This window comes from Salmo salar, chromosome ssa19, assembly GCF_905237065.1.
Source record: "Salmo salar chromosome ssa19, Ssal_v3.1, whole genome shotgun sequence".
Classification (NCBI taxonomy): domain Eukaryota; kingdom Metazoa; phylum Chordata; class Actinopteri; order Salmoniformes; family Salmonidae; genus Salmo; species Salmo salar.
The window spans coordinates 65718816-65737085 of NC_059460.1; the positions used below are offsets into that span (position 1 = coordinate 65718816).

The 18270-nt window shown below is 42.0% G+C and overlaps 1 protein-coding gene across 2 annotated transcripts in view; it reads right to left on the reverse strand.

Annotated features, from left to right (window-relative positions):
* The window catches only part of afap1l2 (actin filament associated protein 1-like 2), a 173941-nt gene that overhangs the window by 133140 nt on the left and 22531 nt on the right, over nucleotides 1-18270 (reverse strand). For both annotated transcript variants that reach the window (XM_045702610.1, XM_014159299.2), the window contains exon 2: nucleotides 16167-16295. In XM_045702610.1, the coding sequence (XP_045558566.1) occupies nucleotides 16167-16295 (129 nt within the window). The remainder of the gene's footprint in view (nucleotides 1-16166; nucleotides 16296-18270) is intronic.

An 18270-nucleotide genomic window follows, 5' to 3' on the forward strand; every position in this document is an offset into this window, starting at 1 on the left:
GTTGCTTCAATATATCCACATAATTTTCCTACCTCACGATCCCATCTATTTTGGGAAGTGCACCAGTACCCCCTGCAGCAAAGGACCCCCACAACATGATGCTGCCACCCCCATACTTCACGGTTGGGATGGTGTTTTTCGGGTTACAAGCATCCCCCTTTTTCCTCCAAACATAACAATGGTCATTATGGCCAAACAGTTCTATTTTTGTTTCATAAGACCAGAGGACATTTCTCCAAAAAGTATGATCTTGTCCCCATGTGCAGTTGCAAACCGTAGTCTGGCTTTTTTATGGCAGTTTTGGAGCGGTGGCTTCTTCCTTGCTGAGCGGCCTTTCAGGTTATGTCGACATAGGACTTGTTTTACTGTGGATATACACTGCGTGCACAATTATTAGGCAAATTGTATTCCTCTGGATTAATTTTATTGTTGAACAAACACAATGCTCTCAGTCAATCCAAAATGTTATTGAACCTCAAACCTGAATGGTTAACAAAGGAAAAGTGAGTTTTGTCTTTCTCAGGAAAATATATAAGTGTGCACAATTATTAGGCAACTATTCGTGTACAGAATTATTAGGCAACTAAATTACTAAAATAATTTCTCTCAACTCACTTGTTTATTCTCAATTTTTAGAGTAAGTGTAACAGATAAGTAACAGAAAATGACAATTATATAACATTTTTGGCCTTTCAAAAATATTCAGTGACCAATAAAGCCACCCTTATTTTCAATAACTGCCATGAGCCTTCCATCCATGGAGTCTGTCAGTTTTTTTATCTGTTCACGATCAATTTTCGCTGAAGCAGCAACCACAGCCTCCCAAATGCTGTTCAAAAAGGTGTATTGTCTTCCATCACTGTAAATCTCACGTTTGAGAAGGGCCCACAAGTTTTCAATAGGATTTAAGTCAGGTGAGGAAGGGGGCCAGGTCATTATTCAGGCATCTTTGAGGCCCTTGCTGGCTAGCCAAGCAGTGGAGTACTTGGATGCATGTGATGGAGCATTGTCCTGCATAAAGATTATGGCCTTCTAGAATGCTGAGGACTTCTTCCTGTACCTCTGTTTGACAAAAGAATCTTCCAGAAACTGGCAGTAGGTTTGGGAGTTGAGTTTCAGTCCATCTTCAACCCGAAAAGGTCCAACTACCTCATCCTCAATGATAGCTGCCCATACCAGTACCCCTCCTTCACCTTGCTGGCACCTGACTCAAAGTGGTGCCCTGTGTCCATTACCGATCCAGCCACGGGCCCATCCATTTGGTCCATCAAGAGTCACTTTCATTTCATCTGTCCATAAAACCATTGAAAAATCTGTCTTCAGGTATTTCTTTGCCCAATCTTGACGCTTCAACTTGTGAATCTTATTCAGTGGTGGTCTTGTTTCAGTCTTCTTCACCTTGGCCATGTCTCTGAGCACTTGACACCTTTCAGTTCTGGAATACGGTGGCACTGGAGGATAATGGGTTCCTGGTAGTTTGACGTTTAATTCTTCTCAAGTCTTTTGCAGTTAATTTGCGCCTTTTCTTTCCCATGCGTTTTTTGCGCACCCGGTTGACTATTCGCAACAAAACGTTTGAATGTCCGGTGGTCACACCTCAATAGTTTAGCTATATAACCTGTTATGGCTAGGGGGCAGTATTTTCACGGACGGATAAAAAACGTACCCGATTTAATCTGATTAGTACTCCTGCCCAGAAACTAGAATATGCATATAATTATTAGCTTTGGATAGAAAACACTCCAAAGTTTCTAAAACTGTTTGAATGGTGTCTGTGAGTATAACAGAACTCATTTGGCAGGCCAAAACCTGAGAAGATTCTGTACAGGAAGTACCCTGTCTGACCATTTCTTGGCCTTGTTGATTATCTCTATCTATTACAGGGGATCTCTGCTCTTACGTGACACTTTCTACGGCTCACATGGACTCTCAGAAGGCGGCAAAATGCTGAATAGTGGCTTTGCAGGCTCTGGCTGAAACAAAGTAGCGTGTTTGGGTAGTGGCTGGTTACAGTACTGTGAGACTCAGGCTCGTGCCCGCGTCGACCGAAAGCTTTGTTTTCTTTCCTCTGTTTAGCTAAACGGAGATTCCCGGTCGGAATATTATCGCTTTTTTACGAGAAAAATGGCATAAAAATTGATTTTAAACAGCGGTTGACATGCTTCGAAGTACGGTAATGGAATATTTAGAAATCTTTTTTCACGAATTGCGCCATGCTCGCGACCCTGATTTACCATTTCGGATAGTGTCTTGGAACGCACGCACAAAACGCCGCAATTTGGATATAACGATGGATTATTTTGGACCAAACCAACATTTGTTATTGAAGTAGCAGTCCTGGGAGTGCATTCTGACGAAGACAACAAAGGTAATGAAACTTTTGTAATAGTAAATCGGAGTTTGATCAGGGCTAAACTTGGTCGGTGTCTAAATGGCTAGCCGTGATGGCTGGACTATCTACTGAGAATATTGCAAAATGTGCTTTCACCGAAAAGCTATTTTAAAATCGGACACCTCGATTGCACAAAGGAGTTCTGTATCTATAATTCTTAAAATAATTGTTGTTTTTTGTGAACGTTTATCGTGAGTAATTTAGTAAATTCACCGGATGTTTGCGGGGGGTATGCTAGTTCTGAACGTCACATGCTAATGTAAAAAAGCTGGTTTTTGATATAAATATGAACTTGATTGAACAAAACATGCATGCATTGTATAACATAATGTCCTAGGGTTGTCATCTGATGAAGATCATCAAAGGTTAGTGCTGCATTTAGCTGTGGTTTGGGTTTATGTGACATTATATGCTAGCTTGAAAAATGGGTGTCTGATTATTTCTGGCTGGGTACTCTGCTGACATAAGCTAATGTTTTGCTTTCGTTGTAAAGCCTTTTTGAAATCGGACAGTGTGGTTAGATTAACGAGAGTCTTGTCTTTAAAATGCTGTAAAATAGTCATATGTTTGAAAAATTGATGTTTTCGGATTTTAGAGGAATTTGTATTTCGCGCCACGCCCATCATTGGATATTGGAGCAGGTGTTCCGCTAGCGGAACATCTAGATGTAAGAGGTTAAAGAGTGTCGCATCCGTCTAAAAGGCATTTTACATTTTTGGTTTTTCAGTGTCAGTTAAATTTCTTTTTTGGCCCATTTTACCTGAGGTAATGAGGCTGCCTAATAATTATGCACACCTTGATATAAGGTGTTATTCACTTTCGCCACACCCTCCCTCATTACACAAATACATATCCCCTGAAAATGATTAAATCCAATAAGCATTCAAGTTTATATGGTTTGGAGTTCGAAAATGTGAATAGAAACAATGATAAGTTCAGAATACTCACTTGTGCACACAGTGTAGATACTTTTGTACCAGTTTCCTCCAGCATCTTCACAAATTCCTTTGCTGTTGTTCTGGGATTGATTTTCACTTTTTGCCCCAAAGTACGTTTATCTCTAGGAGACAGAACGTGTCTCCTTCCTGAGCGGTATGACGGTTGCGTGGTCCCATAGTGTTTCTACTTGCGTACTATTGTTTTTACACATGAACGTGGTACCTTCAGGCGTTTGGAAATTGCTCCCAAGGATGAACCAGACTTGTGGAGGCCTACAATTTTTTTTCTGAGGTCTTGGCTGATTTATTTTGATTTTCCCATGATGTCAAGCAAAGAGGCACTGAGTTTCAAGGTAGGCCTTGAAATGCATCTACAGGTACACCTCCAATTGACTCAAATGATGTCAATTGGCCTATCAGAAGCTTCTAAAGCCATGACATAATTTTCTAGAATTTTACAAGCTGTTTAAAGGCACAGTCAACTTAGTGTATGTAATCTTCTGACCCACTGGAATTGTTATACAGTGAATTATAAGAAAAATAATCTGTCCATAAACAATTGTTGGAAAGTGGTTGAAAAACGAGTTTTAATTACTCCTACCTAAGTGTATGTAAACTTCCAACTTCAACTGTATACACCTGTTCTGAAAGGCCCCAGAATCTGCAACACCACTAAGCAAGAACGGGCACCACCAAGCAAGCGGCACCATGAAGCCCAAAGGGCTCTCCAAACAGGTCAAGGACAAAGTTGTGGAGAAGTACAGATCAGGTTTGGGTTATAGAAAAATATCAGAAACTTTGAACATCCCACGGAGCACAATTAAATCCATTATAAAAAAATTGAAAGAATATGGCACCATAACAAACCTGCTAAGATAGGGCCGCCCACCAAAACTCACAGACCAGGCAAGGAGGGCATTAATCAGAGAGGTAACAAAGAAACCAAAGATAACCCAAAAGGAGCATCACAGCTCCACAGCGGAGATTGGAATATCTGTCCATGGAACCACTTTAAGCCGTACACTCCACAGAGCTGGGCTTTACGGAAGAGTGGCCAGAAAAAAGTAATTGCTTAAAGAAAAAAAATAAGTGTTGGTGTTCCCCAAAAGGCATGTGGGAGACACCACAAACTTAAGGAAGGTACTCTTGAGGAAAACCTGTTTCAGTCTTCCAGAGATTTGAGACTGGGACAGAGGTTCACCTTACAGCAGGACAATGACCATAAGCATACTGCTAAAGCAACACTCAAGTGGTTTAAGGGGAAACATTTAAATGTCTTGGAATGGCCTAGTCAAAGCCCAGACCTCAATCCAGTTGAGAATCTGTGGTATGACTTAAAGATTGCTGTACACTAGCAGAACCAATCCAACTTGAAGGAGCTGAAACAGTTTTGCCTTGAACAATGGGCAACAATCCCATTGACTAGATGTGCCAAGCTTATAGAGACATACCCCAAGAGACTTGCAGCTGTAATTGCTGCAAAAGGTGGGTCTACAAAGTATTGACTTTGGGGGGTGAATAGTTATGCACGCTCAAGTTCCGTTTTTTTGTCTTATTTCTTGTTTGTTTCACAAATAAAAAAGATTTTGCATCTTCAAAGTGGTAGGAATGTTGTTTAAATCAAATTATACACCCCCCCCCCCAAAATCTATTTTAATTCTAGGTTGTAAGGCAACAAAATAAGAAAAATGACAAGGGGGGTGAATACTTTCACAAGGCACTGTACACCAGGAACTGTGCCAGGCCCGACACGTCTGTTGACTCATCCAGCTGTAATGCAAAGAATTCACTGGCTTGTATACGAAGCAGTGATTGTTTAAAAACATCTCCTGCCATGTCACTGATGCATTGTGAAACAGTGTTGTTTGATGAAGTCATTGTCTGTATAGTTGTTTTGGCCTTTTCCCCCAGCATTTTTCCAGCCATATCCGCGGCAGCAGGAAGAATTAAGTCCTCCACAATAGTATGGGGCTTAATCAAATCAAATTAATTTATAAAGCCCTTCTTACATCAGCTGATATCTCAAAGTGCTGTACAGAAACCCAGCCTAAAACCCCAAACAGCAAGCAATGCAGGTGTAGATGCATGGTGGCTAGAAAAAAACTCCCGAGAAAGGCCAGAACCTAGGAAGAAACCTAGAGAGGAACCAGGCTATGAGGGGTGGCCAGTCCTCTTCTGGCTGTGCCGGGTGGAGATTATAACAGAACATGGCCAAGATGTTCAAATGTTCATAGATGACCAGCAGGGTCAAATAATAACAATCACAGTGGTTGTCGAGGGTGCAACAGGTCAGAACCTCAGGAGTAAATGTCAGTTGGCTTTTCATAGCCGATCATTCAGAGTATCTCTACCGCTCCTGCTGTCTCTAGAGAGTTGAAAACAGCAGGTCTGGGACAGGTAGCACGTCCGGTGAACAGGTCAGGGTTCCATAGCCGCATGCAGAACAGTTGAAACTGGAGCAGCAGCATGGCTTAACTGTCCTAGCCACTCGGTAGCTCACTATATAAGACGCCCCTAGCCCCTTCTTATTAATCTGTTGCTTTTATACGTCTTACTACTCGAAAGTCGTCTTAATTCTCGCTCAAAAACTCCCGTGGCTTATTTTTAAAATTGGCATGTTTTTTTTCCTCAATGTCTGCGCAAGAGTGAAGGTTTCATCGAGTTGTGAGATAGTACTTTTGCACATATAACACACTGTGGCTGAGGAAAGGCACTACTCCCAATATAAGTGAACCCCAAATCAATGTAGTTCTCATCATATTTGCGCCTCTTCGATGGTCCATCGTCCCTGTCTGTTGTTCGGTGCTTTCCCGGGTAAGGGGGCAGTAGCTCTTCGGCTGCATCAGATTCACAACTGTGAGTGTTCATGCTACCTGGGCTAACAACAAATGTAGAATTACTGATGCTAGCATTGGATGTGCTCATGGAAGCAGAACAACTTGTGTCGTCGACAGGTGCATTTGTAGTACTGCTGGTAGTAGCAGTACTACCAGTAGAGCTGGTATGGACAGTTTCTTTATACAAATATATATATACATACATACATACATACATACATACATACATACATACATACATACATACATACATACATACATACATACATACATACATACATACATACATACATACATACATACATACATACATACATACATACATACATACATACATACATTTTTTTAATGTGAATCACATTTTTATTTGGCATACCCCTGACAGCATTGCGCATACCCCTGGTTTGGGAATGCCTGATTTAGACAAATCAGGATTTTGCAGGGGTGGGCATCTTTCGAATTTTGGAAGGGGAGGGGTTAATTTGGCCTATAGACTACCGAGAGGATTTCAGGGGAGGCGGTGTGGTCCTCGCAACTTGCACTAGGCCAAAAATCTCAACAATCCCCCAGAACCAAATCCAGTATATCACGTGACAATCTGGTTCTGGGTTTCGAGATTACCAGGAGACCCCCTAGCAAACATGACCCCATTGGCCCCATGTGGGTATTCAGTGGGCATGGACTAGCCCACACCACTCCAACACAGGTGAGCCTACACCAGCCCAACACAGGCTAGCCCACACCAAGCCCACATCAGCCCAACATGGGCCAGCCTTCACCAGCCCAACACAGGCTAGCCAAAACCAAGCCCACATCAACCCAACACGGGCTAGCCATTCACAAATTGTGGGCAAGCTAGTTAAAGTGCCTCCTAAAGACACGATTGACATCCGGAAAATATAAATATATTTTTTTAAATATAAAAAAAATGTATGATTGTGATTTTTCTTGCTCTTACTTCATAATATAGCCTAATATTCATAATCTTCTAACTCATGATATATGGCTGGATGGCTAGTGGCTTGTGTGAATATTTTAGTATATGGTGGTTAGCTAGAGTCTAGAGTAGTGTTCAGTGCTTCATTTGTTAATCGGGAGGTGCCGAAACAAAAAGTGAGAGCGAGAAGGGAGTGACCTGGGGAGCTTTGAGGTAATAAAGCATTGCATGCATATCATTGCATTTGCATAATGGCATAGAGCATTAGAGCTTACAGAGATATTTGTCTTTTAAAAAATGCTTTTCATGCAATTCTACATCACTTTACACCTTTACTTTTTTAATACCGCACAAATGATCGAAATAACGAGCTACTTTAACGCTGACAAACTGAGAATCTGAGATCAATAAAAACGACCTCATCTTGAATCCATCAATAGCCTAGGCCTAGGTGTGCGGAGACATATTGTACAATATAAGGAGGAAATTAAAGTCCTAAAAAAGCTTTCCAGTTTCACTGACACACCCAATGATGCGCGGCTCCGGCTGAAGAAAATAAGACTATAATCTGTCTGCTGCAGGCTACCAAATAATAGTTTCAGCTTCCAACAGGCCTATTTTTTGAAGAACTTATACAGGATACTAACCTCAACATCAAAACCTTCATTCCAATTCAGATGGTCAGATGAAGCAGATGCTAAGCTACAGGACGGTTTTGCTATCACAGACTGGAACAAGTTCCGGGATTCTTCCGATGGCATTGAGGAGTACACCACATCAGTCACTGGCTTTATCAATAAGTGCATTGAGGACGTCATCCCCACAGTGACTGTACGTACATACCCCAACCAGAAGCCATGGATTACAGGCAACATTCGCACTCAGCAAAAGGGTAGAGCTGCCGCTTTCAAGGTGCGGGACTCTAACCCAGAAGCTTATAAGAAATCCTGCTATGCCCTGAGACGAACCATCAAACAGAAAAAGCGTCAATACAGGGCTAAGATTGAATCATGCAACAGTTTCCACGTGGAAAAGACGGACAAAGACTTGCTATCTACATTAGTTAGCTAGCTGGGATTTTCTACAAGGAATCTGCCTCCTGAAAAAAGGTTCTCCCAAGTGGGTGTGACACCCACTCCCGTTGCCTGCTGCACTGCTGCTTGGATTCCACCTGGCGATCTGTTCACCGACTGCCCTGGCCTGTCTCCCCCTTTCTGGTACTGGAACCCCCGCCACACTCCCCTTTCTCCCCAGAGCTTTCGCTCGCCTCCAGCATACATGTACTGTTGAGGTGAGTGACTCTGAACTTACAATGGCTAGCCCCAAGTTGTTATCTTCTCTAGGGCCAGTGGGACGATTTCGTCCCACCTACGTAACAGCCAGTGGAATCCCGTGGCGTGTTATTCAAATACCTTATAAATGCTATTACTTCAATTTCTCAAACATATGACTATTTTACACCATTTTAAAGACAAGACTCTCGTTAATCTAACCACACTGTCCGATTTCAAAAAGGCTTTACAACAAAAGCAAAACATTAGATTATGTCAGCAGAGTACCCAGCCAGAAATAATCAGACACCCATTTTTCAAGCTAGCATATAATGTCACAAAAACCAAAACCACAGCTAAATGCAGCACTAACCTTTGATGATCTTCATCAGATGACACTCCTAGGACATTATGTTATACAATACATGCATGTTTTGTTCAATCAAGTTCATATTTATATCAAAAAACAGCTTTTTACATTAGCATGTGACGTTCAGAACTAGCATTCCCACCGAACACTTCCGGTGAATTTACTAAATTACTCACGATAAACGTTCACAAAAAACATAATTATTTTAAGAATTATAGATACAGAACTCCTTTATGCATTCGCGGTGTCCGATTTTAAAATAGCTTTTCGGTGAAAGCACATTTTGCAATATTCTGAGTAGATAGCCCGGCCATCACAGGCTAGCTATTTTGACACCCACCAAGTTTGGTACTCACCAAACTCAGATTTACTATAAGAAAAATTGGATTACCTTTGCTGTTCTTCGTCAGAATGCACTCCCAGGACGTCTACTTCAACAACAAATGTTGGTTTGGTTCCAAATAATCCATAGTTATATCCAAATAACGGCGTTTTGTTCGTGCGTTCAAGACACTATCCGAAGGGTGACGCGCCGGCGCATATCGTGACAAAAAAATTAAAAATATTCCATTACCGTACTTCGAAGCGTGTCAAACGCTGTTTAAAATCAATTTTCTATGCGATTTTTCTCGTAAAATAGCGATAATATTCCGACCGTTCAAAGACTCAAAGAAGAAAATGGACTCTTCACGTGCACGCGCAAACCCGTCTCATTGTTCTCAGATCGACCACTTACCAAATGCGCTACTGTTTTTCAGCCAGTAACTGCAGAGTCATCATTCAACGTTCTGGCGCCTTCTGAGAGCCTATGGGAGCCTTAGAAAGTGTCACGTTACAGCAGAGATCCTTTGTTTTGGATAGAGATGACAAAGAAGGCCAAGAAATGGTCAGAGAGGGCGCTTCCTGTTTGGAATCTTCTCAGGTTTTGGCCTGCCATATGAGTTCTGTTATACTCACAGACACCATTCAAACAGTTTTAGAAACTTTAGGGTGTTTTCTATCCAAATCAAACAAGTATATGCATATTCTAGTTACTGGGCAGGAGTAGTAACCAGATTAAATCGGGTACGTTTTTTATCCGGCCGTGCAAATACTGCCCCCTATCCCCAACAGGTTAAAACTGTTTCTCCTCTCTGGGGAGGTTCCCATTACTTGGAAGGCAGCCACGGTGCATCCTTTACCTAAAGAGGGAGATAAAGATGATCCTACTGTGATAGGCCAATTTCTATTTTGCCCTGTTTATCAAAAGTGTTGGAAAATCTTGTCAATAATCAACTGACTGACTTTCTTGATGTCTATAGTATTCTCTCGGGTATGCAATCTGGTTTCCGCTAAAGTTATGGATGTGTCACTGCAACCTTAAAGGTCCTAAATGATGTCATTCTAAGCAATGTTGTGCTGCTATTTTTATTGACTTGGCCAAAGCTTTTGATAGGGTATACCATTCCATTCTTGTGGGACGGCTAAGGAGTATTAGTGTCTCTGAAGGGTCTTTGGACTGCTTACTACCTCTCTCAAAGAGTGCAGTGTATAAAGTCAGAACATCTGCTATCTCAGCCACTGCCTGTCACCAAGGGAGTACCCTAAGGCTCGATCTTAGGCCCCACGCTCTTCTCAATTTACATCAACAACATAGCTCAAGCAGTAGGAAGCTCTCTCATCCATTGCATACTATACGCACGTTGTACATTCAGATCCACAGAACCAGACGCTCAGCAAGTGAACAGGCAAGGCAGGCAACTGCTTGTGGCCCCAGGCCATTAGGGGGCTCCTTGAGGGCTGACAAACTTTACTCCACAGCAATGTTTCAACATGTGGCAACCGCAGTGACTGCAACCCCCTCCCCATTAACCTCTCTAGGCTAGGCGGGACGAATTCGTCCCACCTACGTAACAGCCACTTGCAGCCTGTGGCGCGATTTTCAAAACCTTAAAAATCCTATTACTTCAATTTCTCAAACATATGACTATTTTACAGCCATTTAAAGATAAGACTCTCGTTAATCTAACCACACTGTCCGATTTCAAAAAGGCTTTACAACGAAAGCAAAACATTAGATTATGTCAGCAGAGTACCAAGCCAGAAATAATCAGACACCCATTTTTCAAGCCAGCATATAATGTCACCAAAACCCAGAAGACAGCTAAATGCAGCACTCACCTTTGATGATCTTCATCAGATGACAACCCTAGGACATTATGTTATACAATACATGCATGTTTTGTTCAATCAAGTTCATATTTATATCAAAAACCAGCTTTTTACATTAGCATGTAACGTTCAGAACTAGCATACCCCCCGCAAACTTCCGGGGAATTCGCTAACATTTTACTAAATTACTCACGATAAACGTTCACAAAAAGCATAACAATTATTTTAAGAATTATAGATACAGACCTCCTCTATGCACTCGATATGTCCGATTTTAAAATAGCTTTTGGTGAAAGCACATTTTGCAATATTCTAAGTACATAGCCCAGGCATCACGGGCTCGCTATTTAGACACCCGGCAAGTTTAGCACTCACCATAATCATATTTACTATTATAAAAATGTCATTACCTTTTGTTGTCTTCGTCAGAATGCACACCCAGGACAGCTACTTCAATAACAAATGTTGGTTTGGTCCAAAATAATCCATCGTTATATCCGAATAGCGGCGTTTTGTTCGTATGCGTTCCAGACACTATCCGAAATAGTAAAGAAGTGTCACGCGCTTGGCGCAATTCCTGACAATAAAATTCAAAGTATTCCATTACCGTACGTCGAAGCATGTCAACCGCTGTTTAAAATAAATTTTTACGTCATTTTTCTCGTAGAAAAGCGATAATATTCCGACAGGGAATCTCCTTTTCGGCAAACAGAGGAAAAAATCCCAAAGGCGGGGGCGGTCGGGGTCACGCGCATAAGCTAGTGTCTCTTGATGGGCCACTTGAGAAAGGCGATAATGTGTTTCAGCCTGGGGCTGGAATGACGACATTCTGTTTTTTCCCGGGCTCTGAGAGCCTATGGAAGACGTGGGAAGTGTCACGTTAGAGCAGAGATCCTTAGTAAATGATAGAGATGGAAAAGAAGTTCAACAAATGGTCAGACAGGCCACTTCCTGTAAAGGAATCTCTCAGGTTTTGACCTGCCATTTGAGTTCTGTTATACTCACAGACACCATTCAAACAGTTTTAGAAAATTTAGGGTGTTTTCTATCCATATGTAATAAGTATATGCATATTCTAGTTACTGAGTAGGAGTGGTAACCAGATTAAATCGGGTATGTTTTTTATCCAGCCGTGTCAATGCTGCCCCCTAGCCCTAACAGGTTAAACAGCCAATGGACGATTTGCAATGACATCTCAGTAGGAAACCTTCCTAAAGGGGCCCCATAAAGAGAGGGGAAACTAAAAACAAATATTCTCTCAGCTCCAACGTGACAATGGCGAGTGCTAGCGAGACAGAGAGAAGCAAATTTGAAGAGGCGAGGGTAAGAAGACCGTAACAAACAAAGTACAGTCTGCAAGCATTACTTTGCCACTGTCGGCTACTCGAGTGGAAACACTTCTAACATGATGTGTAATTTACGGCGCCATCACCCGGCCGCATCCCTTGCAGGTGGAGCTGGAGCAAGGAGAGTCCACTCGTTAGCGAAAACATAACAATCTCTCGCTATTGCCTTCTAGCAACAATTTGCGACAAATTCATAAAATCATACAGAAATAACCAAAGCAGTGGGATTATTCATAGCCAAAGAAGTCGGTGGTTACTGACTCGGGATTTCGTCACCTGATGAAAAAAATTGAACCGCGTTACAATGTCCCCTCACGCACACATTTCAGCAGCAAAGTAATTCCCAAACTCTATGAAACATCACAGAGAGAAATTGAAAACTAATTGACAGGCACCCTATCTAACTCTCTCCACTGATAGTTGGACCTCCAGAGCAACTCAAAGCTACCTCACTGTGACGGTTAACTTGGTACTGGATTGAGAGATGAAGAGCTACGTGTTGCAAACTCGTCCCCTGTATGAGAGTCATACAAGCACACACTTAGCCCTAGAATTAATGAATGATGTGACTGAGTGGAAGCTAGAGGCCAAATATCACAATCTGACCCATTACAGATTACGCACAAAACATTGTGAATGCCATCCATGAAGCTGATGGGTTTGGGCCCCACATTGGATGTTTTGCACACATCCTGAACCTCACAGCCAAGAGGGCAGTCGCTCTCAAGGCAGTGTCCCGCCTCCTGGGGAAGGTCAGAAAAACTGGTAACTTTTTTTCACAAAGCACCACTGCTCACCAAGTTGACAGTCACGCAAGAGATGCTAGATATACCAAAGCACAAATTAATCCATGATGTCACAACCCATTGGAATACCATACATGACATGCTGGAACGTCATGTGGATCAGCAACCGGCCATCTACTCTGCAGTATTGGACAAGGCTGTGAAGAAGTCCGTTAAAGACATAGCCATGCTGATTGACAGTGAACTGAAGCTGGCAGAAGAACTCATTCAGCTACCCAACCCCCTGAAAATAATGACAACTCTCATGAGCAGTGATACAAGTCCCACCTCATCAATGATTCTCCCTCTAAAGACAATGATTCTCAAATCCATGGCACCAGGTCCTGAGGACAGTGCAACCATCAGGGAGGCCATGGCAGCCATCATTCAGGACTTGGAGAGAAGATACACAGACAGGGATCTTCTAGACTACCTTCACAGAGCTACAGCCCTTGATCCAAGGTTTAAATCCCTGCCACCCTGCTGTGACAGAGTCTACAAGGATTTCATCAAAGAAATTGTGGAGCAGGAACATCAGGTATTACCAATTTTTGAATTATTTTTCATGATATTCTTTTTATCATGTGCGTTAAAATGTGATGAGATATGCTTTTTTAATGAGATAAGTGTCACTTACACTTAATAATAATACGTTTGCCATTTTTCTTGCAGTTTCAAGCCGTACAAGCAGGGCCATCCACAGAGGAAGAAAATCCATCCTCATTATCCCCTCCTCAAAAGAGGACTGCCGTGTCAGTTATTTGGGGAGTTTTTAAAACAGAGGAGCAGACAAGCCCTTTTCCAAAATGATTGAGGAGGTCACCTCATACAAGGTAGCAGATTGCCTTCATGTGGATACTGATCCTTTTGTGTGGTGGAAAACAAACCAGTCAAAGTTCCCCCATGTTGCAAAACTTGCACAACAGTGCCTCAGTGTCCCGGGAACCTCTGTTGCAAGTGAGAGAGTTTTCTCCACTGCAGGGGACAATGTCAGTGCAAGCCGTTCTCGTCTTGCTTCAGAGTATGTTGACATGTTTATCTTTTTAAAGAAGAAGCTCAACATAAAGGAATAGATATCTCATATAAGGTACCAACTTGATGTTGCAATTCAAGTTATTTTTACATTTAATATTTCCTATACAAGTATGTACCATGTTTATTTAAACTTTTATTTGTCTATAGGCAAAATAAAGAGTTCATTGTTTAAAGGGAGATGTTTTTATTTTTTTCTTAAATATAAAGATACCGAAACGTACCGTTACCGTGACCCACAAACCGTGATACATACCGAACCGTGGACCCACTGTACCGTTGCATCCCTAGTTGCTACCATGCTGTGTTTTCATGTGTTGCTGCCATGCTGTTGTCTTAGGTCTTTCTTTATGTAGTGTTATGGTGTCTCTCTTGTCGTGATGTGTGTTTTGTCCTATATATTTTTTATATTATAATTTTTTTTATCCCAGCCCCTGTCCCCACAGGAGGCCTTTTGCCTTCTGGTAGGCCGTCATTGTAAATAAGAATTTGGTCTTAACTGACTTGTCTAGTTAAATAAAGGTTAAATAAAAAATAAATAAAATAAATTGTGAGCAAACATTGTTTTACAAAGTAGTGCCAAAAGCCTATCTCTCTATTGTTTTAGCCTACTTTGCAATTGGATGTTGATAGCACACAGATTACTGTCTTCTTTTTTCAGCAGGAGCCATTTGCACGCGATTATATTAGAAATATTGTTTTGTCTGCATGCTCTTCACTGACAGATTAACAGTGCATTCCCCACTGTAGGCTGTCCTTTGTTATTGGGTTACACACAATCGACAGCTAGGCAATGTTTTAAAAGAAGCTATTGATCCTCTGTGGCAAAATTATATATTTTTTAACCTTTATTTAACTAGGCATGTCAGTTAAGAACAAATTCTTATTTTCGATGACGGCCTAGGAACAGTGGGTTAACTGCCTTGTTCAGGGGCAGAACGACAGATTTGTACCTTGTCAGCTCAGGGATTCGATCTTGCAACCTTTCAGTTACTAGTCCAACGCTCTAACCACTAGGCTACCTGCCGCCCCTGCCGCCTCTACTCATGGTGTAGAATTATTCAATTTCTTTCTGAACTGACAGCAGTAATTCTATAACTTTGGCAAATGTATTTAAATTCAGCAGGCTTTCCGCAGCTATGATTCTATAAGGAAATAAATGAAATGCTGCTGCAAACCAGACCGAATATTGATGATGATGTAAATCAAGTGTTAATCAAATGTTATGCTGCTGTGGCAGTAGCCTACTGTTGATATTTAAACTGGGTAGCTCGCTACACACATGACCAGTGACCAGATCTCAGGCCATGCATGTTTGGAAACCCGGCCCACACAATCTCTGTACAGGGCGGACTGGGAAAAAGGCAACTCGGGCGCACGTGAGCTCTGTACAGGGCTAACCAACGGACAGGGTAAGGGGTGGCGAACTTGACGACATCACAACATCTCAGGGGCAGTGGGTTTAGAACAATGACAAAAACAGTACACAACAACAAAAATTATACCATCACCCAAAGGGGCACTTGGTGAGTGGGAGGGCAAAGGGGCATGTGCTCGGCACAGGTATAACCCTATCTGTGCACGTGCCTGGTGGGCAATACATACATACAATACATACATTATTTAACCTTTATTGAACTAGGCAAGTCAGTTAAGAACACATTCTTATTTAAAATGCCTGCCTACCCCAGCCAAACCCTAACCCAGACGACGCTGGGCCAATTGTGCGCCGCCCTATGGGACTCCCAATCACAGCTGGTTGTGATACAGCCTGGAATTGAACCAGGGTTTGTAGAGACGCCTCTAGCACTGAGATGCAGTGCCTTAGACCGCTGCGCCACTCGGGAGCCCGATATGTTCAGTACCATGAGCTGATATTGGGGCCCAATAAGGGCAGTCAATCTAAAGAGTATAATTATTTTAGGCAAAGTTATGGCTTTTCTTGGGTTCACCTACCTTGGGGCCAATGTGGAGCCGATGAGCAAGGCGCATCGGCCCAATGTGGGAAACCTACATGGGGCCAATATATTTGCCCGCTTTGGGCCCACCTCACGCCAATGTGGGCATGTTTGCTGGGCCATGTCAGATTTCCACTGGTTACACATACCGTTGGAGCATCTGTAGGACTGCAGCAGGTCAGACAGCAGGCCTTTCTGCACAGTGGCATTCCCACTCAGGTTTTCCCGATCCAGGATCAGGAGGAAGCGCTGCAGCTCCTCCAGGAGTTGATCCAGCACTAGAATAGGACACACAGAGAACAAACATTGTCAGTTTTGGACAGTGTTAGAAACTGAACTTATCTTTGAGTAAAGCCTAAAGAAGAAAAAGTGGGTGCTGCTACACATTGGCAGTGGGTAAGATAAGTTCCCCTCCCCATACAACGTAAAGTGCTCTGACCAACTGTTACTATTACTGTCTTGTTTCAAGTTGTGGTTCATTACTTTCTGCTACACGTGAACATAAGCAAGCATTTAAAGCTAAACAGGTTCTCACACACAAAATGCATATCAGACAATTAAACATTTTTGATTTACTTGCATGTGACAGAAAGCGAAATTGTAGAAGGTCCCATCAGATAACATGACACACATTAGCCCTTTGCTAACCTCACCAGGTGGCAGTGATTACATCCTGGCACAACTTCTGCAGCCAATTAAAATCGTAGATTTAGTTGGACGTGCTCCAACAATTGTTCATGGAAGCGCCCTTAACATACCAACAGCACGTTCTGATCATCAAAGCAACTAGGCTATTATGTGTATTTGACTTGCTCTCTGTGTAAAGTGTGTAAAGTGCCTAGTCCATGTGCCTACTACAAGTGCCTAGTCCATGTAATTGTTGCAGATTGTGACAAGAGTTCAAATCTCATATTTGCAATGTAGATTTACATGTAGCCTATTGGGTTAGTGTGTTGAAAAGAGACGTACAGTGGTTCCTCCTTTAAAAGTTGTGTCATACTACGGCACACCTTGCGTGCTGCCGAAGCATTCTGTGGCACGTCATTTAACTCTCAGCCATTTTTTCTGTTACTGCAAGTTATTGCTAGTTTGACCACCAGAGGGCATCTTTGAGAAGCATTTGATAGTATTCCGTATTGGCATTACCAGAGAATTTAAAACCTTTTTTGTAATAACATAGTATATGGGATTGATTTTAAGAAATTAGCTAGCTAACATTAGGCTATAACTAGCAATGCAAATGGCTCTGAGATACGAATAATATTCCTACACAGATCATACACGTAACGTTAGCTAGCTAGATAAAAGTACACTTTAACTTGAAATAAAAACAACTTTCTGACAAAATTCGAAACGTAATATCTGAAAATGTAGATAGCTACACTATCTTACATGGATGGACGCTTCTCCCTATTTGTCACGGAGGACATGGTTGCCCTTAGTTTGAAGATGTAATCCAGAAACAGGTGTTTTATACAACAGCATTCTGTGTGTTCTCTTTCTGACTTCATCTGCATATTTGCATTCAAACCCTGAATTTTGTCCATCTCCTTAGCTATCATATTCTAATTCCACTGATTTCAAAACTCGGTCCTCCAGAAATTGGAGAACAACACTTATGCAGTTCTACAATGTGATATATTTTTTTAAAAAGCAGTGTTATAAAGGATTACCTACACATACTGACCAGTTCATGTTATAGACAGAAGCGTACTACATGGCAGACCAATCCGAACTCATCTCTCGGCATGTCCAGGCCACTCATTATCTCAGCAAACCATGGCTAGCGGGGAAGGTTACTGTCTTTTTCGGTGGCGAAACCAACTAGGCTCATAATTTAACAACTGTATTCGTATTTATAGATGGCATACAATCATCTACATCCAAGATGGCGTAGCAGTAAGACATGTTTGTTTTTGTCCCGTGTAAATATTCTGTTTTTTTCCATTTTATTCTGTATACATTTCAATATATTTCAAACCCTTTTTTCCCATTTTCCGATTAAATATACCTTCCTGCAACCCGCCTCACCCAATGTGGTACGGATCTCCTATTTTTTAGACCTTATAACTGGAACCTCCATCAGAAGCAAGCCATCAGAAGATAGCCAGCTAATTAGCTACTAGCTATTTAGTCACTGCTAGCACTTTACCTTTAGCTCAGACACCAGCCGCTTCAGCCTGGATAGCCCGGATAATACCTGCCAGTCTGTACAGCGTGATATCCGCCCTGAGCATATCGGACCGCTTTTTT